The 23,078-nt window shown below is 38.0% G+C and overlaps 1 protein-coding gene across 2 annotated transcripts in view; it reads right to left on the bottom strand.

The window, feature by feature from the left end:
* Positions 1-212: 212 nt before the first annotated feature.
* TOX (thymocyte selection associated high mobility group box) overlaps positions 213-23,078 on the bottom strand; it is a 218,823-nt gene continuing 195,957 nt past the window's right edge. For both annotated transcript variants that reach the window (XM_042809062.1, XM_042809063.1), the window contains 3 exons: positions 12,808-13,194; positions 4,518-4,669; positions 213-2,455 (listed from right to left, as the gene is read on the bottom strand). In XM_042809062.1, the coding sequence (XP_042664996.1) occupies positions 2,419-2,455; positions 4,518-4,669; positions 12,808-13,194 (576 nt within the window). In that variant the 3' untranslated portion in view covers positions 213-2,418. The remainder of the gene's footprint in view (positions 2,456-4,517; positions 4,670-12,807; positions 13,195-23,078) is intronic.

Genomic DNA, 23,078 nt, shown 5'->3' with positions numbered 1-23,078 from the left:
ATGATTTTATATCAGCTTACCTGTCCCATTCCAACAGAGTCCAGGCACAGAACTTCACCCAGGTCCCAGGACCTGTACTGTGCTGAGTAAATACATGGCAGGTTAAGTTCTTACAGACCAAGAGACACCAACTAGCAAGAGGTTCGTACAGAATAAGTATTTTATTCATGATGTAATTTTTTTTTTTTTATTTACATTAAAGTTTTCTTGTATTTTGAACTCTGCTTGGATATTGAAATTAACAACTTTATGTGACTGTGCGCCTGCTCTAAAAGAAATGGAGATAACACAGTTCTTTTCTGTAAAAGAAAAAAGAAAACTGCCTGTCAAAATGAAAGCTGATTTTTCTCATTCCCAGTAATTATTTTCTCACTTTCAAATTAATATGAGTGGAAAATGTAGTTTGCTATAATATAATAAATAGAAGACATTGGGTAATTAGTAGTGCTGGTATATTTCTAAAGTACTAAATAGACAAACAATAAACTGTGAATTTAATCACAAGTTCTTATACAGTTTAAAGACAGGAAAATTAGAGCTCTCAGCTACAGTCATTTGAGTAATCAAATCTGATCTGCATTATTTATTAGTTATTACATGCCAAGTGATTTCAACTGTACATTGCCTGAAATCATTCCAAAGCAAACATACCTTTGTTTCTGTTTTCCTTTTTTTTTTTTTTTTTTTTAAATCAATGGCATTACATAATTCATATTAATTCTGAGTTGCTTTCTTCATTTCCCGTGGACAACACAAATCAGCAATACTCTCTATTACTTGGACAGGCATCCAGCATCATCCAGAAAATCATTTTCAGATCTCTCCCTGATCAAAAGCATTGACAAGATGCCTTCTTTTGGATTCATTCATTCATTCATTCATTTATTTATTTATTTTAATCCCTTTCTCTGTGTCTATTTAACTCGCTTTTCACTTCAGGATATATTTGTGATACTCTCCTGAAAACACTGTAGGAATTTTTGCCTGTATAATAAAATGGCTGAAGCATACTGGGTAATATTTCTGTTGGTAACGCTTTTATTCCACTTGACTAATTAATCCAAACTGATGAAGTTTGAAGAAGCAGCACTATGCAGCTTTATACAGTTAGTTTTGTTGGATCAAGCCTTACTTTTGGGTGACTTCTTGCTACAACACTTTAAAAAGGGAATTACTTAAAATACCATTGTTTATTTTCTTCCCTTAGCAACCAAAGAAATACAGAAATAAGTATTGGTTACCTTCATTTTCTGCCAGAAAAGCAGGTTTGGCGTTATATATGTCACTGTAAAAACTAAATAAAGTATTCACATCAACTGTGAACGATTTGTGCCAGCAAAAGTTAAAGCATCAAAGAAACCTCTTTAAAATGCTAACAAATTTACTTACAAACACCTATATTTATTATTTCATAAATAGGCGCAACAGGTTCCATAAAAAAAGATTAAATACAGACACAGTATGAAGAAACAATACATAGCCATATGTAAAGATTATAATTTAGCTGTCTCCAATCTGTTTCTGCATCTAATAAAATATCAGGTAAGCATTTGGCAGTTTTATACATAAAAGGACTTAATGACATTTACTAACCAGTACACGTAAAGTGATTTTCTTTTTAAAAAAGAAGCGTTTTTAGGCAGTACAAAATAAATGTGTTTGCTGTTTATCAACACTGGTTTCCCTCTCGTTTTTGTGTTTATTTCATGAGACACAGCCAATATTTTAACTAATATCATTTGGGAATATTTTACTTCTTTTTTTTTTTTTTCTCCAAATAGTTTGAAAATATAGAGCTATTAGTCAGTTGTTTAAAAATGAAGTAAAAATATGAATGTTTGCCAATTTAACCCTTTTTGTGAAATCCATAAACTGGAATGAGCCAGTTTCAATTACAGTTAGCTACAAAACATTCACATTTTATACTCTAGGAGAGTGTAACATAGATGCTATTTACAAACTTGCTATGACTGCTACATCAAGCCATTTAAAAAGTCTTTAGTAGTTTCATATAAACACCCATTATGAAAAAACAATGGAAAATCCAGGACTTTTATCCGAGACATCTACAGTTGCTAAGGCAGTTACTATCGCAGCACTTCACAGCAAAAACCAACATAAAATCTGAATGGTCCAAGTTTCCTTCGGGGAAGAAGAAACGCAATGTCCGTTACAGAATCTCAGGGTGGGGGTGGAAAGCAGAAAGAAAGAATGAGAAACAAAATGGGGGGAGGGAAAGAAAAAGAAAGAAGCAAGACTATTTTTCCAGAGTGGGTGACCCACAAGCTCAGATAGTCCTAAGTGCTTAGCAACTTGTATTTTGTAATAAAATGCAGAACTGCCTTGACTGCATAAAGCAATCCATGATGAAAAGACTTCCCTGCATTCCTCAGTGGAAAGGAGAGGTGTTTCAGATTTTCAGGTAAGGTAGAGTGCTTTGTCCCTCTGCATGCCCCTGTTCAAAGAGAAAAAGAGCATATCTGATTTTTAAATTTGTCAAATTTTTAGTCATGTTCTTCCCCAAAAGAACCATAACCCTGCTGTGTCATTAATTCCAAGCACATCACTGGAGGACAGCTGTATTACCATGGTAATAGTAATAAAAACATTTTTTTAAATGGCTCCCAGCCGCTCATGACCCATCCCTGGAGACACTCAGGGTCAGGCTGGGTGGGGCTCTGAGTAACCTGATGTAGCTGTAGGTGTCCCTGTTCACTGCAGTGGAGTTGAATCAGCTGACCTTTAGAGGTCCCTTCCAACTCAAACGACCCTATGATTCTACAATTCTATGATATTAGTCCTGGAGTAACCAAAATGTGCTATGTTGGCAGCTTCAGGTAAGCGTGGGCAAAGGAGCACCAGATGGTTCTGGTGGAGTTCAACACAACTAGCTTTTCCTGGCTCTATGGGAGATCTCTCATAAATGCACACTTTCACAGTTCTTGACAGGATTCAGCTTCAGCTGAAACATACCAACTCAGAGCAAAAAGGAACCATAATTTATAATAATAGCCTGTATAAGCCAGAAAAAAATATATCATTAAAAGTAGAAGTATCACTAACAGCACTTGGTTCACAGTGCAGAGATTTTTCTGGGTGAGACTTCTACTCTTCATCTCCTGCTTGGTTGCCAAAACCCAGACACCAGTTCCGTTCTTCCACACCTCTACGGCTTACTTGGTTTGGATTCCAAGATTACCACAGAGCATACAATGCACTGGCAAAGCCAAGTTAGGCTAAGTCCATGCAGACAGTCCTTACATACACAAATCTATATAGGATATATAAAGTCTTCTCAGAGCAAGCTTGTGCTGATAGCAGTTATGCCCGGTGGACACTTAGAGAACACTGCTGGCAATGATCTGACATTGCTTTTTCCAGAAGACACTAGGAATCAAAACTAGAGGTGGTTATGGACCACTTGCATGGCTCCTGCAAAAGTCTGCAGCACAGATCAACACATTCAGGTGGTACAGCAGGCAGGTGAGACCATTCTGCTGAACAAGAGGGCAAGCCATGAGGAAAAAGCAAAAAGTACAGGGCAGAGAGCGTGAATCCACTGAGAACACTAGTTAAAATCTGCCCTGTTGTCAACAGTTTTAGTCCAAACATTTTTCAGATGTGATAATGAGAAAAAGATTTTTCTTTGGTTTAGTTTGTGTTCCAGAAATACTTTAAAACAATAATGCAAGTGTAATCCTGAGTCTGAGTAAATGTAATGGGTGAAACCAGTCTTTAGTTCTACCTTGTGCTTGGTCGTCTGGGCTGGATTTGACCCTTGGTAGCAGCCAAGAGCTTTTATCTGACTTTGCCTTGGGTGTTCATGCCAAGATCAAGGAGAGTTCAGGCTGGTGAATGTGTTCCCAAGGCATAACACCAGTTATTTAAAACTCAAAAGGTATTTTCTGTTCAGGGTCTTAGAAGATTCCAGGAAGCTCCTGATACAGCAGTATGACTCCACAAAAACTACACAAGAAGAGGTTTTGAAGGGGCTTCTAACCTCCTGAGAGGGGCACAGAGATCCTACATGTATGATATTTTGTTCCTGGCAAAATTGATGTGATCTTATTTCCTTCCATGTGACTTGTATCCCTATACATCACCCATCTGTCTCCCTGACATGGGTTTCCATGACCCAAACCAGTTGTTTGCACTGATGGCAATGGAATATTTGGAGGAAACAGTTTACTATGTTTGCCTCTTGAATAGGAATTTAAATAGGAATTTCTTACGCTTTTTCCCTAAGATCTCAGTTTGGTTTTTCTAATGAATGGGAACTGTCATAAACCAAAACTTATGTTCTGCAACAAAGTGACAAAAATCTCTAATAAATGTATGTATTGAGAACTTATTCTCCCACAGTAGTCCAACTGCTGAACAAAAACAGTGTCATCACAGATAAACTTCTGAAATACTGAAATACTGAAGGGGAACAGGCAACAAAGCTATTTTCAAACTGTTAGACACTCATGTCATGAATGCGGCTAGACACAAGGTGGCATTCATTGGCTGCTTACCCGTTACTGCAGTAGTCATTATTCCAGTCCACAGTCTGTGCTGGAGGATTTCTGCACCCTGAACGAACATACTCCATTGCTTGGGTAACAACTTGTGCAGCCGTTGATGTTGGATTGATGATATTCTGATAATCAGGCTGAAGAGTAAATCCCTAGAAGAGAAAGCAAGTGCATTAAGTGTATGGAAATCATGCAACAGGTTGTGTGTATTAAACAACAAAAGTAAGGTATGTATTCCAAAATTGTAGAAGGTCTCCTTTCCAGGTGTACTTCAAGTTCTCAGAGTTGAAACAGTGAAAATGTGTAGGTGCTTTCTAAGTTTTAAACTCTTTGGTTTGAGAGATAAATGGCACCAAAACGGTATTAGCTTTTACACTGTCACAGAGTGGAACTAAAAGGGACAGAAGAGAAACAACTCAATCAACAGTGGGGCAAAAGGGTCTGCTTGCACCTTAGAGGATCCATTCAGATTGGCTGTAAAGACACAAACTAGTTGTTAATTCCCAAAATACGCAACAGAATCTTTTTGAAGGACGTAGGCAGCAGGTGGCTGACTGTTTTATTAGACTACACCTATTCACATATTGTTCTCAACCCTCTTTTTCTTCATTCAGTCACAAAGAGACCATCTGCTGCTTCTTTTATTTGTACTTCTCTCTCAACTAAACAGAAATTCAGCCAAAGCTTTTTAACAGTTGTTAGACTACTGTAGTAAAAGTAGCATAGAATAACTTGCTTTTTGAAACCAAGAAGATGAGAAAAAAGTGGAAGTTACAAAGAGAGATTTAACTCACTCCCTAAAATATCTGTCATGTTAAAAGTCATTAAATTTCCTCTTTTGATATATTAGACTATATCATTTTAAATATTCTGTTTTGAAACCAGGAGGGTGATTGAAATTTCAAGACTAGTAAGAACTGCCTTAGTGTACCTGGTTACACATAAATGTACATCATATTCCTGTAAAGTCAGAAGAACTACATTAGATAAAGCATGCGAATGCTGTACAAAAGCAACTGCTGAAAAACACCAAAAATTAACCTCCTTCCTGGGGCAGTGGCACACAATTCCCAGGCAAGTAGGTGAGATGTGTAGCTGCTAAATCAGAGACTGAACTTGATCCAGGATACTTAGTTTGAAAATCCACTTCTGTCCAAAGTCCACATATAGGGCAAATAGGATTAAAGCTCATAGCTTTCAGTTTAAAAATACAGTGGTTTAAGTATGGTTTCTTAAGATAGGAATTTTGGGGAGAGCTGTTTTCCGATGCAGGTTAGCTTAGCCACACTACCTTTTATACAAGATGAATGAGTATTCTCATTTGACACCAGCTCACCTCCCTCCTCCAAAATGAGCTTCCTTCAAATATAAAATGTCCCTTCTTTCTTCACATCTTCCCTGCACGCTGCCATCTTCTTACTCTGCTTATCCTGACCACAGATTTTAGCCTAGGCTACAAATTAATCATAGATCCATAGAATATCTCAGCTTGGAGGATTCACAAGGATCACTGAGTCCAACTCCCAGCTCCATTCAGGACCACCCAAACTCAAACCCTATGTCTGAGAGCATTGACCAAACTCCTCTTGAACTTTGGCAGCCTGGGGCTGTGACTGCTGCCCTGGCAACCCTCTTTGACTTTGATCACTACTTTCATCTGTAGTCTCTTCCATGTGGAGAAGGGACTCACACCTCATGTCTTAAATTATCTAGGTACCTCACTTTATCCTTGATGAGCCAGGAAACAGATCATTAGTAGTGCACAAGTTCAGGACTGATTTCAACATCTAGCTGTAGTGTAACTGATACACTGCCTTGCTAATAAGATAAAATAAAATCCACTGCTCACAACTATAACGCCATCAGGCTGCACATCAGGCTGCATAAACAACCCCATGCCTGCAACTAATCCAAAGGAAACTGTAATTGAGCAGACTTCCCAATGACTTTAATTGGAGTTTTGTGTAATTACAAGGCAGAAAAATTGGTTTTGTATATCACTGTCATAGTTTTTATACAAAACATTGCCCATAAGGCCTTTCTAATTTAGCTGTAAGAGGAAACTAACCACAGAAACATGGTCTGCCCTCAGGCACTTGGGTTTACCTTAGGTAGCAAAGTCCCTGAGTGATCTCTTATCATTCTTCATGAAACAGTCATCTGTATGAGAACAACACTGAATGGGACTAGCAGCTGAGCAGCACTGCAGAGCAGGCCCTGAGGCTCATGCTGCAAGAATGAAGTTCTTCAAGTGAGAACACAGGTTCCATTTCTTCGGGCTTAGGACAAATGATCAGCTTAGATGTGGGAAGACGGCCCTCTGGTTAAAATGCCAGCGCGCCTGTGTGCACTTAGACTGGACTGATATGGACTGATATGGACCCCAGCACCACCCAGCACTGAGTCTGGTGGGGGGGCTACCAGCAACAGAGCAAAGGGAGCAAATGTTGGACCTGAGCTCAGTATGAAAGACCAATCATCTAGGATTACGTTTAAAATGTAAACAGTAATTACTTAAGGTTTTTCATCAGCAGCAAAAGCTCTGAAACAGCTCTGAAACAGTGCATTTGTACAAGACGGGGAGCCAGCCTTGTACCAGGCTCGTAGTAAATATTTGTATATGATTTATGTAAGCCCTTAACAAACAGTGATGAAATAAAAAGTGCTCAGAAAACGAGTGCTTCGAGGTCTAATTAAACAATGCTGAATGTTTTTGCATTGTAATGCTCAAGAGAAAATCACCAACTGTTTTGCAACATGCCTAGAATTTTAAATTTCATTTTCTTGTTCCAGATTGAAATAAAAATAGGGAACTTGATAAAGATTAATTCGATGTCAGGAGGGACATTTGCTCTTTAATTAGATTTCTGTAGCCCTAGCAGTTTCGCTGTGCCACTGTAGCAAGTACTAAAAAGCCTGCAGCAGAACTAAACAGTGATCCTCATCTCCACACTTTACTGGGAACTAATTTCATTTCCTGCCTGTCTGGAGAGGTATTTTCAACAGGCATCAATGTTTTTGTCTTCACAACTGATTTATTCATCAATCTCAATGTGATATTTTAAACCTTTAAATTACATCCAAATCCTAAAGCATCTGTTTATTACACAAGGAAATTGAAAATCTGTCTGTGTGATATCATACAAAGATTTTTCCTTAAGGTTATAAAGGAAGTTGACAGATATTAATGATTTTTTTTTCTCTTGACCTCATTCGAAGACAAAGTATAACAAAAAAAGAGGAAGAAATCTGGACAAATACAGCAGGTTCCTGAGTTTACTGTATACAACATATACCAGAAAAAATGAGACTATTATTTTTGGCAGGCTATGCAATCACCTTGCTGTATACATTTATTTTCTAAAGGAAAAGAAACACCCTGAACTAGATTGAAATGAGTTATTATTTATAAAAATAAAAAATAAAATAAAATGTGACATACATTAATCTTCTGCCTCTTTCTTATGCAGACACTTGCAACCATGGTTACTAGACATTAAGAATACAGTTTTGCTTGCTCTACCCATGAACCAAAGTGGGACAGAGACTGTAATGGGACTCGCCATACCACAATGCACGGGTGAAAGATTTTACACAAGGAAGGAAAGCTTCCAGTAGGGCAACTAAAAAAGTGTTCCTTATGGACAGGCTTTGTGGGATGGAGCAAATCCTTGGTTTCGTTCTTCTCTACACAGAACAGCACAGTACATCTGGATGGAGAGTGGGGTATGCTCAGAATGACATCTCAAAGAAAACAGGATGCAGCTTCAGATGCTGCTTTAGTCTGAAATTTGGAGAAATCATGATTTGAATGACAACAGGTGAAGATTCACGTTACTTAATCCAAAGTAAGCAACAAGCAAACATCTTGTCAAATCTATGAAACAGACTGGAGAGAAAGAACTCTGTATCAGTTAAAAAATACACTTAGTAGGTACTCGTATGAGCATTTAATGCAAAAATATATCCCTGTGTTCTAATATATTAGGATTCTTTCAATGTGTCAAAAGAGTATGAAGGAAAAGCTGTTGCACAATGGATTTGCCTTTAGCAAAGAAGAACTTTTACACAGCTCCTTGTAATAATATTTAATAAAAATAGAGCGTGTTCTAGAATTAGAAGTTAAATATGCTCAATATCAGGATCTAATTTCAATCTAAGTATGAGAATAGGACTAAAAGGTCAACTTTTACATTGTAAAGGTTCAGTACTGCAAATGAGTACCCCAAAAGTCTGCAGAGTCTCCATGTGATTTATTTCATTAGCTGGTTTGGAATGGAATGGAATGAATAGAGAAAAAGTGCTACAGAAATTATTTAGATTAAACATAGGACTACTTAAAAGAAATAGAAAAAAACTGCTAAGCTTATGAACAACAAACTAATACATAAAGTTTACTTTGTCTTGTGCATTTTAGAAGAATTTGGATTCATTGCATCAGCTTCATGCCCTACAGAATTAACTGATTTTAAAATAACAGAAACTGTGCAGCGACCGAACTTCTGCAGTTTTTGTGGAACCCTTGAGAGCTGGCAGCCTCTCCTGATTTGGCAGCTGCACATGTGCAGATGAAGGCTGATGGAAGGGGTGAGAATGTGCTGTTCCCTGCAGAGCTGATGGAGATCAGCTCCTTGTCCTCCCAGCAGTGTGGGCAGAGCTCACTCCCCAGGCCAGCACTTCTTGTCGGTCCTTCCTCAAAGCAGCACACAGAAGAAGAGTTTGTGAATTTCATGCATTATTGTTTTGGAGAGCTGTGTCCCTGCCTGCCAGGACTCTGCATCTGTATGTGATTTGCCTTGGAGCTGGCAGTTCTGCACACATGCTACAAACGGGTCTTCAATAAGAAACTATTCTTCTTCTCCTGGAGAAAACAAGTAAGCAAACCTCCTGCAGCCACCAAGAGAAAGCAGAGATCTGTAGAAGCACAGAAGCACATCATAGAATATCCCAGTTTGGAAGGAACTCATAAGGATCATCCAACCTCTGGCTCCACACAGGACCATCCAAATATCAGACCATATTTCTGCCACTGCCATTGACCCTTACTCTAGTAAGCCACTAACTATTTCAAAGATGGAGGTTAGAAAAAAAATATATATATATATCCTATCATTGTGGGAATTATGGCTGCTGCCTCTAAGATTCCTAAAGCACAACTGTTGTTCTGCAAAGGTGTGTCTGTGAACACTTCCAGGAGGAAACTACTAGCAAGCTGTTGACATTTCACCTCTCTCCTGCCTATTAAGCTTCACGCTGTAGTATGACGTGAGAAAATTTACCCCGCTGCTTCTTCAGGTATATTCATCTGTTTGCCAAGGGCGGTGGTGTTTCTGAAAGGAAAAATATCTCCTGTTGCAAGTTGTGCTGCAGGGAGTGGGATGCTAATTAGTTTCTTGTTGCTCACATAAATTGGATGGCTACTGGAGCCTTTGGAAAAGGCTTGGGGTAACCACACCTTTGTCTTACGAGGAGCTGCTGAGGGAACTGAGATTGTTCAGTCCAGAGAAGAAGAGGCTCAGAAGAGATCTTATTGTTCGACTATCTGATAGGAGATTGTGGTGAGATGGAGGTCAGCCTCTTCTCCCAGGTAATAGGGATAGGATGAGAGGGAACGGCCTGAAGTTGTGCCAGGGGAGGTTCAGGTTGGATAGTAGGAAGAATTTTTTCTCAAAGAGCAGTAATGCATTGGAACACGCTGCCTAGGCAGATGGTGGAGTCAGTGTTCCTGGAGGTGCTTAAAGAAGGGGTATATGTAGCACTTGGGGACATGGGTTAGTGGGCAGTGTTGGTGGTAGATAGACAGCTGGACTAGATGATCTTAGAGGTCTTTTCCAACCTTAAAATGACTTTATGATTCTGTGATTCTTCACCATGGAGGATACCAAGCAGCTGAAGGAAGAGGAACTGAAAGAACATTGAATTACATACTACTATCACTTCTGCTTTGTCAGACTATTCTCCCATTCTTCTTTGTTGTCATTTTAAGAAATAGAGGGGCCTAAGTTGTGTTACTGGGACAACAGCCTCACACTGGGTCTTCCCCTCTCCTTGCCATGGACTGTCCATGCAGAGTAAGGCTACGCCTGCTTTTTGTCCTTATTGCTGCTGACCCTGTACTGTTGTCATCGTGCTGGGGCTAATTTGGAGAGCTTGCTTGTCTTTTCCATTATCTTTTGCATTGTTTACATGCTCTGTGATCAGCAGAGTGTTTGCTCAATTTCAAGCAAAGTGGAGATGTAAAGTTGTTGGCATTTGAGTCCAAAGGAGGCCATTACATTCAACTTATAATTTCTTGTCTTTAGTACTCTAATGCAGTACAAATTCATGGGTACAATGTTTTTTACCATTTCTTGACTAGAAAAAGTCAAACCTGAGTAACTAGAAAGGGTATCATCATTGCAAGATGAGGGAAATTATAATGATGGTAGTACACCTCATGCTTTAAAATTTAACATAGCTTTTTCTCTGTCTTTGCCAGTATCATTCTTTAAAGGAACTGGATTCTATATTTAAACTCAATTTATCAACAGTGTAAACTGTTTCATGCCCCTCCCAAAATAAAAGAATATGAGACACATAGTACAAATATTCTAACGTGAAATTACATAGATTTTCCAGAACTCAGAAGTGTAGTACCGTGAAACAGAAGCAGGGCCATAAGATATATAAACTGACTTATAAACTGCAGATGTTTCATAGTGCTTAAGATAAATGTAATTAAGATTGCCAGTGTGACATTTCAGCAGGTAATCACCTTTCACCTTGAGTGAAGCTCAAAAATATCTCACTGTGGATTCTTTGTTATAAGGATCAGACTTTCTGACTAAGCATTATCACTCAGCCAAAATATTAGCTAAGCTTTCATGAATTTAACAGTGGGAAGCAGGAACACAGAGGTACAGTATTTCTCACTTCACTGTACTTGCACTTAGTAAAGCAAAACGTAGCATAGAGTAGGTCTACAGATTTACTTCTATACATCCGTTTTCTACAACTATTATCTTCTGTTCTCTCTCAAGATAGATGTAACTCAGTTGCAAACAGCACATTTCACAGATGAGTGAAAGTCCTCTCAAACAACTGACATACACACCATATGCTAAAAGCATGCAACTTGGTAAAGCACAACATCAGAAGATTCATATTATCTTACCTTTTTTGTTGTATAAAATGATTTGGAATAACTCCAAAGTCTTTGAATTCATATAATTATGATGATGTATGCTGTGCGTGTACAAAACCCTTAAGAGTATCCAATATCTGCATTACATCTTTCACTAGTCATTACTGTACTATTCATACAATAATGAAGGACAGATTTTTAATTATGTACAGTAAATTGTGCCTACTGGCAATTCTGGAGAAGACACAGAATCATAGAATGGCTTAGGTTGAAGGGGACCAGCAAGATCATCTAGTTCCAACCCTTTACCACAGACAGGGCTACCACCCATCAGCTCAGGCTGCCCAGCCAGCCAACCTGGCCTTGAATGCCTTCAGGGATGGGGAATCTACAATCACTCTGGGCAGCCTGTGTGTGTGCCTTACCACCCTCACTCTGCGTAAATAATTTCTTCCTAACATCTAATCTAACTCTCTCCTCTTTTAGTTTAAAGCCATTCCTCTTGTCCTCTCTATCAGACCATGTAAAAAGTTGGTCTCTCTCCTGTCTGTAAGTACTTCCAGTACTGGAAGGCCACAGTGAGATCTCTCCAGAGTCTTCTCTTATCCAGGCTGAATAAGTCCAACTCCTGCAGCCTGTCTTCATAGAATGGATGCTCCAGCCCTCTGATCACCTTTGTGGCCCTTCTCCAGATTCCACATTGGTCCTGTTCTGGAGGCCTCAGGCTCTTACTCATGCACATTTAATTTAACGTGTATAACCTGTGCTGCTTCAAAGTCCAACTGTTACAAGTCACATTCAGCGAAAGCTACTAGTACATATTACAATAATGTGTGCACATTTTCTAGATATACCTGCCCTTTGTTTGCAAGTTGTTTTCCATAATTCTTAACATTTCACTTTTATTTCTATATAATTTTAGATTTGCAGATGGACCGACACTCCTATTTAGAGGATGTCACCTGAATTTGGTCAGGGAGACACAAACATGATGAATGTCATTGCTAGCACAAGCAGTTCAATGGATGCTTCCCATCACCTAGGTAAACTCATTCATTTCCTCTCATCTTTTAAAGACCAAACCCTCAGACTGCAAAACCACAGTTCTTGAACTCTGTAGAAGTACAGCTCCCCAGTTCCCCAGACAGCTAAAAAATTCGAACTTACTTGCTGCATTGTTGGTGAATGTAAAGCAGACTGGACCTGCATCGGTAGCTGGTTTCCAATGGACTGCTGCATTGAAATTGGCTGGTGTTGCTGGATGTTGAGATGCTGGTGCAGAGGAGGGCTGATCTGAAGTGGTGGTGGTGGGGACACAGCCATGTTTGCTATGGAAACAGTCACTGGCATTTGGTTGTTGGGCTTGGGTGCTATGTTCCTGGGGATATTGGCATGCATAGCAGTGATGTGAGGATTCATTCCTGGTTGTTGGTGGTAGTGGGAGCTGAGGTACAGTGCTGAGTGAGTCTGGGCAGACCCATGAAACACTGACTGCTTTGAATTCATCATCTGAGGCTGTGGGGAGGCTTTGACATCAACAGGCTCACTGTAGCTCTGGTGGGAAAAATGAAAAACAGACAATATTTAGAAGCCACAAAATGCTGCTGTTCACCTACTTACAGACTCGACTGTCCAAATGTATCTTTGCACACCTTTCTCAATATTTTTTAGAGTAGATTGAAGAAAAGGAGTATCTGCCAACATCAGTGTTCTGTAAATGTAGGATAGTGGAGAACTTTAGTTTTTAAAGAATCTCACCGTAGGGAAACACTTACCTGGACAATCAAAATGTCCCTGCCCTGGAGTTTGGTTATCATGCTAGACCAACACTGATTACCATTACCTGAAACATTTTCCTTCAGCACCACGAAAAGAGAGGTTAGCCCCCTTCTTCCTGATCTAGTCTGACATTTTGCTTTTTCAAAACTTGGAACTGGTATCACTGACCTAATGAATTACACAACAAAGAAGACCAAGCCTGGTCTTTATTTATTCACACGACATTTATTCACACAACATTCATTACTATTGTTCTCAGATTTGCTGGCCTAGTTGAAAACAGACTCAAGAGGGTGGGTACTGGCAAAAGTCTGCAGTGATCTTTGACATATGATTTCCCTGTGCAGTGCCTCATTCTCCTATCTGCAGGGGTAAGAATTTCAGTGTCCTTTAACATAGGCATTGACAACTGCTAATGCTGGTTTATCAGTGGACATCTCACACTGTGAAGAGGCTCATGCAGTTGTTCTTCTGCACTGACTAAATGTACTAATTGCTTTTATTGTGAAGTATTCTGTGCTGAAATGCTATCTAGACCTGTATGAAGTATTTTTCATAAGTCATGCATGCAGAAAAAAAAAAGGAAAATTCTGAATAACATTACTTTTTAGCAAAACTTCCTCCATAAATTGGGTTCATAAACTTCTTCAAATCCAGTTTTAACTTATGTCTATATAAATGTTAGACTTCATTAGACAGAGGAAAACTATCTTACCACAGTTTGAAGAATATTGCATAGAAGAATAGAAAATGCACAGTTTCAAAATTTTTATTGTCTATTCTGATTTTTTAAGGCTGGTAGTAATAAAAATTTTCCATTAATGGGTATGCATTTTATGAATACTCTTATTTTTAATATACACGTATTGTTATATCTGATTTGCTCCCAATTTGTTGTTTTCCATACCCTAATTTTCTTATGTCTTCTCAGTGCTAACTCTGTGTGCTCAAATAAATGATGAGAAAATTTAAGAATTAACTCCCATGTACTTATGGTGGGAATCATAATTTGCAGTTAAGCAAATTGGGATTGATAGCCAGTGGAAGGTGAAACATGCTGGAAAAAAAATGGCAGAAATGTCCCTTTGGAAAAAGGAATTACTTTGTCAAAACAAGGGCTGAAATATGCATATATGCCCTTATTCGGTCACCTCCATGTCATGTTTGCTCAGTTTACAAGTCAGAGTAAGTTTCATGTTACTCTCAGCATTCTAGGGTCAGTGCAGTCAAAAAAAACCTATTTGTATTCTGAAGGATGTAGCACCAGCAACAATCCATCTCCATGCATGTTACTGAACCTGGTTCGTTACTTGCGATGATAAAGATGAAGAAGATAACTTCATTTTTCCTATGTAAAACTGCAGTTCCATTAGCAAAAGACACTTATTTTCTCCAGCAATCTAAAGAAAATTAAATGTATACTCTAAAACAAATGCAAATCTTTGCATCTGCCTGGCTCTGCTCACGTTAGCGTACACATCTGTGGTATGTATTATATGAATTTTCACAGTATTGTGATGCAGACATAAAAAAAACACAGATAGTAAAGGATAAAACTTGAAAATTGGTACACAATCTACCTTTTTTTTTTTTTTTTATTAATCCTAAAATACTAATCTAATGTTCATAATGATATGAAAAGCACTTTTCCCCCCTCTCTTCCCACTTAAATTTGTAAGATAATCTCATAAGTGTGGGAACTGAACCTGTCAGGTTTGCCAAAATTTCAGCTTCCAAAAGTTAGCTAACCAGAGGTGTGGTCTGGACCCTCCCCTTCATTGTGCTGGGTTCTTCACATATAACAGGAGATGTGTGTCTGTGGTTTTTCTTGAGAAAATTGTTTTACTGAGTGCATCACTCCCCCATGAAAACACTCTGCCTTTCTACAGTGTAGCTGGAGAACTCTGCCTGCTCAGAGCAGGGGCAACTTCTCCTACAGTTCCTAAGGTCAGCTTGGTTAAATAGTTCCTCCTGGCGAGGAGGTATCACAAAGCCTTAGCAGCACTCTTTGTGACACACTGATATATACTATATGTACCTATGTTTCACTTGTGACTACAAAGACACAGTGAACCAATTTAATTACTGGGCAATACCGAGTCCACACATAAGTGATGAATACATGACCCATACTGATAAAATTACAGAGGAACTGGATACTTAGTAGTGCGTAATAGTTGAAATCCTGAATTATGTTAAGGGGAATTGTACAGTCTCAGGACAGAGATGAATTATATTGCTTTACCTCTGAGAAGAGTATCTGCAAAGTGATCAGAGGGGCAGTTCCAGTTGTGTCAAGCTGTCAGTTAGATTTCTGTGCATTTCACTATCTTCTGATCCAGAGGGAAGCACAACACTTTAGTTTCAGACCAAGTATTTTGCTGTTACTCAAGTCACTTTAAATCATATGTGATCTGATGCCAAATTGTCTAATGTTAGTCTAAAGCACATCAATATTATCAGTAACTGGGAATCTTGATAAATGAACCCATTATAGCTATTTTTCAGCATAGTGCACTTTCAGCTTTTTCTAAGGCTGGGTCAGAAACGCCAGGTTTTGTAAGTCCAGCTGAAGCTGATGGTATAAGTGCTGTCAAAAATTTTGATTTGTTTTGCTTTACCATCAAATATATCAAGAAGAATTTGTGATGCATAAGCTACACTACTATTTCAGGCACAATTACTGCTTTCATGCATAGGCATTGCATCTGTCCAATGCAGCATCATACAGTCTTAGACAAGGGCAGCACTTTTATTACAGGCAAAGATAGGAAGTAAGAAAGAGGGAATATAATAAGCCAGTATGGGTTTTATGGACTCCAAATACACTTCAAATAGTCATGCTCCCTAACTTTGCAGGCTGGTATTCAGTCCATTTGATCTTGCCTTATCCAAGAGGAAGAGCTGGGAAATCATTTTTAAAAGCTTTCTTCGGACAATCTGCTTAAAGACAACAGAGACAATTTGCTTATTTAATTAGGTTGCTAGATACACTTATTTATAGATACATGTAGTTACTAATCAATACACACAGGCCATCAAATAAGGAAGTCTAATATTTCCTACTTCTGACAATGGCTCCTACCGGACACAATGAAAAACTCTTTTATCACTACCATCAGAATTGTTTTTTGTAGACCCACCACTAGAGGGTGACAGAATATTATATTTAGTTAATAGTAGGAAGAGGTACACATACATTAATAACTATATTCCAACTCCACAGACTAACTTCTCTTGACAGTTCTTTACACTTTTTGAGTGGCTTCTACATGTTCTACATGTTCTTGAGTCCATTTCACAGCTTTGCTCTAAATCTTTCAAGTTCTTTATATGCTATGTGTAGGGTTTCTTATGGTTCTGCTTCTCCATCTAACATCATTTAATATTGTTGTCTAAATTTTAAAAAATTAAAAAATCAGAAGATGAAGGCAAGGTAGGTAGGCCAAGGCTATGGAACACTATAGAAAAGGTATAACTGATTTGTAGGCACTACACATAAATTTCTTTTTTACACTAAGTTACACTACAATCTATTGTTTTACTGAAATCCAAAGAAAAAGATGGAAGAACATTTTGAAAGCTCATCAGACAGGGAATTGAAGTGAAGAGAAACAGGAAAAGGAAGGAAACAAAAGAAACACTGCATGTATCATGGTAATTAATTTAATTAGATTAATTAAAAATACTGGCAAACAATTTATGGAATGCCTTCGCGAGTGATCTTCAGCGTGTAAAATAATTCCACTTGCATAATACTTTTGAAGTCCTGAGTGTTGACTATATTACAAAAAGTACAAAGTTCTATCCCAAAGTTTTGACAAAAATTACACCCTTCCTTCCAATTCTAGGGCAAAACAAACTTTTCCATCCATTTTCTACTCCCCTATTGTGTGTCAAAATTCCATGATTATATCTACCAAATGTAAGAGTTGAATTTAGTTAAGGGGTTAAATATTGCTCATTCAGTTGTGCTGTTCTCTCCTAAAGAGAGCTATGATGAGAGTCATGCTCCTTCTAATCATAGACAAAATTAAGGAACAAGGGAGAAGTTACTTCCGTAAAAGCAAAACTACACTGAGTGTCTCACCCCCAAATTTCCAGCCCATTCCCGCAACTGAGAAATAACTTTTGACACAGGCATCATGTTCAGCCTGATGTATCACAGAAACAACAGCCTAGTGATGCTAGCCTGGAAACTCCATAGTTTCCTTTTGGACATTATTTTACTTCCATTTTGAAAAGTCTATGGTTGTACTTTAAATCATCAGCTGCATTTCTGGGTAGCAAAACAGTAGTTGAGACTTACAGATGGTCTTTGATTCTGTAATTTGTGGCTACCTTTTGGCTACCACTGGCTCTTCTATTCCCACTTTTGTTGGCAACCTTCACGTGATTGAAAGTAAAGTTAGGACATATTTTAAGACAGCAGTATTTTAAGTGTCTTTTCCTTAGAGCACTTAAAATAATGAAAAATCTATTAAATTTAATGGAATATGGATCAGAGCCCAACATGGTTACCATAGTATTAGTGTTTGGATCCTCATTTCATCTTCTATGAAAGCCATGAAGTACCTGGCTAACTGAGGCTGAGATTAATACCCAGTTGATGAGTACTGCTTCCTAATGACATTAATTCAGAAGTACATCTAGAAATTATGAGTGGCTACACATATGTTATTTTGCCATTTCAATATGTTAATGCAGTCATTGATAGGAAAGTTGCTAGGAAAAAGAGCCATATATAAGTACACATATATATATGAACATCATAAGTTTAGGTACACATATTCAGCATTCTTACTTTACTCTAACAAGTAATACCATAAAATATGGGAGTTAAAGAAACACTTTTGCAATAATTTCCTTCCAATAAGCACTACTAAACTGATATTGTTGAGTTACAAAATCAAGAAGTCAGTACTGTCACAAATAAACAACCCTGAAAAATGTTATTTTTTTTCTTATTCAACTGGTTTCACAGAAACAGCTAAAGAATCAAATTATCAGAGCTGGAGCAATATGATTTCAGCAGTTTGCATACAAAACATAAAAAAACTTCTTTATTAACATCAGCAATTAAGCTCCCTTCTATATTAAAATATGCATAAGATTGCAGAGCTGGTGCACACTCAGTAAACATTCCTGATACTACAAATGTCTAAGGTGTCCTTTAAACGTATGCTGAAAGACCTCTTCAAGGGCAAAGACATGAGCCTTATGGTCAATATGACTAGTATAAATTTTCTATCAATGTTAGTAAGTAGCTTTGTCGGCAAACATAACTTATTCCAACCTCAGAAGATTTTTTTACATAGTCAAAATGGTGTAACATGGTTTTATTTTAAATGAGAAACAGGTGCTCTGGGTTTGGCATCTCCTCTACACAGGCAATGAACATGTACCATACGAGTGTTGCAAATGTTGGAAAAGATTTAACTTGATTCAGGTTTTAAATGAATACATGTTATGAACCAATGTTGCTGATATACTATCCCTGTACATCAGAGTGCCATGAGCACATCTACTGACTGGTGTCCATTCTTAAGCCATGGAGAAAAATTCACCAATTTTTGGACTCTGTGACCAGAATGAAGGTTACCATTCAGGTAACAGCAGTGATTATGACAGCTGTTACCAGCAAGGTCCAGTCTGTGTAAGCTGTGATCACTTAGGCAGGCCTGACTCAGCTTTAAATGAGTTATCTTCTGTACTATGACACTAAAGGGTTAGATGGAAGGAAATTGGCTGAATATTTATGCAGCTCCTACAAAGCTTACCTAAGCTTAACTTTGCATCTGTTGTCTTTGCTGTCTCTTTGGTAGAAGGAACATCTTGAATTGTTTATTCTCAGCTTTTCTGTGTTCACACAATCCTGTCTGTTTGTAATGTTTTTGGCATTTTAGGTCACCTCCAATCCTAACCCTGTCCTTGAGAAGAATCCTTTCTTTTAACCTACATGGGCTCAGCCATTTGATTAATACCACTGTGAAGCTGTTTACAAAGGAATGACTTCTCTCTGGCACTGCTCTCTCCTTCCTGCTTAGCTCTCTCACTACTTCAGAGATCCCTTTCACTTAACTCTATTCACTCCGGCAGAGAATTCATATGCATATTTATAATACAGCTGCTTCCCTACTTAAGTCACAAGAGGCTCTTAGAAAATGATGTTTCATATTGTGTTAATTCCAGTCACCCACTGCAATAATGCTGGTGACTCTAGAGAGTTCAGAAGATTTTGACACATTCCTGATGTTTCAGAACAAAAGAGTAAGCCATGAGTTGTCATCTATAATTAGCTGAGTTGGCTCAGAAGAACATCTTCAAAACTAAATATATATTTTGTCATCATCTGCAGGGGATTGTCATGGATTCATTCAGGATATGTAAGTAAAAATTGATGTTTTACGAATGTAACCTGGATACACGTGATAAAGGATATGCAACTTTAATTTGATACAAATGTTTTAATTCCCAAAATGGGAGCACTAGGCTAATAGAGAAACCTAGTTTTATTAATTCTTTTTTTAAAAACAAACACAATTGCTCCCCAGATCAACACATGGTTTCTCAAAGACTCAAGACATTTCTGCCATTTGGGGCTGAAATAATGCAAAAGCATTGTTAGGTTTTTGCAATGCTGATTGTAAAGCTTTGCATGATTTACTCTCAAATACAATTCATAGCATTATCTTAAATGTACTCTGTTCTTCTTTTCCAGCTGTGGTATAGTTGCTTTCTTTCCTAGACAAGAAGTTGGTTTGATTTGTGCTATTATCAGATCAGATAATTTTTTTATCGATAAATACGTTCACTTATCATATATTCTAATACATCACATACATGCACGTCCGTGATTTTATTTATGATTCTTTGAAAACATCTGCTTATGTCATAATAACTCCAGAAATGGAGACTGAAGTATCACAGAAACATGAAGCTTCTCCCATAACAGCCTTGCATCGTAGCGTTTTCAGCTAGAGTTTGTCCATGTTTAATGGACAAAAGAAAAAGCTGTAGATGAATGTCACTGTTCTGATTTTTTTCTGTTTTGTTTTAATGGAAACATTGCCAATTACCTTGCAGCACTTTAATAGCTACAAACAAAATAAAACAAAGCCCATTCATCAAACACAGACATGTCTTTTCTTTATTCTTTCCATGTTACTTTCACTGAGAGCAATCTAAACTGTTTTCCAAAATTCCAGAACATCTGTATGTAAATATAGGAATCTGCTGCCTCAGAAAGCAGGAAGAAGGTGCCTTCACCAGCAACAGAAGGGTTGCTGCTCTTCTTATACACAATAGCCAACTGATTAAAGCTCTGACCAGCAGACATAACAGGTCACTCTATTCTCTCAAGAGATACTCAGTACTGTATTACCAAAAGAAATGTCCTAAACCCTGGAAGCTGCTTATTTCAAGGAGGAGAGAGCTGGGATATTGTGCTCCTCTACATTTGAAGCTTGTCTTCTATGCAAAAAGGAATTTGAGACTAATTGGGCCACAGAAAGTAAATAATGGCGGGAGCACACCGATACATTCACATTTAATTAGGAGTGGGGTGAAGCACAGTCTGGGAGAGCTGACATATTTCGCCTTTTTGTCTTTTGTGGCAAGAGCTCTCACCACATACACATGTGAAACAGGAAATTAACACCATCAAGTTCACAGGCCGACTTTTGTTTTTCCTTTTTTTTTTTTCCTTTTTTTTTTTTTTTCTAAACATGATCTCTATTTTCATAGAATCATAGAATTGTGGAATCCTTAGAATTGGAAGGCACCTCTGAAAGCCATCTAGTTCAACTCCCCCGCAATGAACAGGAACACCACAGCTAGATCAGGTTGCACAGGGGCCTGATCCAGCCTCATCTTGAAAGTCTCCAGCAATAGGGCATCCATCACATCTCTGGGCAACCTGTGCCAGTGCCTCACCACTCTTACTTGAAAACACTTTTTCCTTGTATCTAACCTAAATCTAACATAAATCTATCTTCTTTAAGCTTGAAACCATTTCCCCTTGTTCTATCACCCTGCTAAAGAGTCTGTATCTTTCTTTCCTCTAGTTCCTTTTTAGGTACTGCTGCTATCAGGTGACCTTGCAGCCTTCTCTTCCTCAGGCTGAACAGCCCCGCTCTCTCAGCCTGTTCTTGTAGGAGAGGTGTTCCATCCCTTGGATCATTTTTGTGGCCTTCTCTGCATGCACTTCCTGTACTAAAGACTCCACATCTGGATGCAGATTTTGTTTTAAACAACTAGTTCGATCTTCTCCATATGTACTCACTGCAGTCTTCAAAGGTCTTGTAAGACCTTCTTAGTCTGTTCAACCACATTATCACTGAATTAAGGATCAACTCAAGGGATCTCAAGATCATAGGGTCCAAGCTTTCAAGGAAAGAGGGAGCTCAGATGAGATTACCTAGCACTCTGAGCAGCTGCAACTTGAAAACCTCCCATGACAGGGAGTCTACCACATCCCTGGAGAGACTGTTGCAGTGATTGATTATTCTAAACACTGCGCATGCAACACTGACATTTTGGGTGCCTGGAAAATCTCTGCTTACAAATTGCTGTGCTAAAGACATTATGGCAATGCCAGTCTTGTTAGATACTACCTTTATGCTTTCAATGAAAAGTAATTGCAAAGTGGCGAGCTAGGAAAGCTAAGTGTGCCATATACTTCAAGGAGAAATATTACATGTCCAAAGGATTCCTGCTGTCCACAAGACTGAAAAATGTCATTGTGTTTGTTGCAATGTCATGTGAGAATACTGCTGTGACACTTTCTAAACATGCTTGAGTATTTGGTATTTGAATTATATTCTCCCTGCTGTTAAAATGTGTCTGCATGAAACTGTGCCACTGTACAGTAAAGAATTAAAAAATTCATTTGGAGAGAGAACTAAACAGGGAAAAGGAATCATATTTGTATTATTTAAATCATTAAATTCCTGCTACTATAGTCAACATATGTATTATGCATATTAAATACATATTATGCCTATATTTTTAATAAATGTACATAGATGTACGCATGTAATATAGAAACATGTTTAACATATTCTTGTATATATTTGTATTAAATATATATACTTGAAAGATGCAGCAAAAACTCTAATGTCAGCCAGAAAAAAGGCTGGTTTAGCCAGAAAAAGTGCTTGTTTTATGAAAAAGTGAAATTGCAATTCACAGCATTTTATGTAATGCTGTACAAATTACCAGATACCAGAGACTGCATTTCTGGACCTGAATAGTACTAAAAGTTGCAACTAAGGGCAAATATAAAGACACTCGTTTACAATGCAAAGGCTTAGTCAGTACTATATGCAATATGGCAATCTGCATAGCAGAAGAGACAATGCTTTGTAATGTAATTTTAACTTTACATATCAATTCCTCCTCACATGAACAATCTCAACCACAGACTCATTAATTAAAGTCTTTATAAAACAGGAGAAAAATACAGGAAATACACTGATTAATTAAGTGTGGATTAATGCTTAGCTGACATATTTACACAATTCTATGGTTTTTTTTACTGGGTGATAGCTCTATTTTATAAAGACATCGCTAAAGTATTTCAAAATGTATTAGAGATGGGCTGGCACTTCTACTTTGAAGTTGTTGGAGACACTTCCATTCTTTTCAGTTATGGCTGC

The sequence above is a fragment of the Centrocercus urophasianus genome, unplaced genomic scaffold, assembly GCF_019232065.1.
Source record: "Centrocercus urophasianus isolate 14NV4802_14NV808 unplaced genomic scaffold, USGS_Curo_1.0 seq_11, whole genome shotgun sequence".
Classification (NCBI taxonomy): domain Eukaryota; kingdom Metazoa; phylum Chordata; class Aves; order Galliformes; family Phasianidae; genus Centrocercus; species Centrocercus urophasianus.
This window is presented reverse-complemented; position numbering and strand designations above follow the sequence as displayed.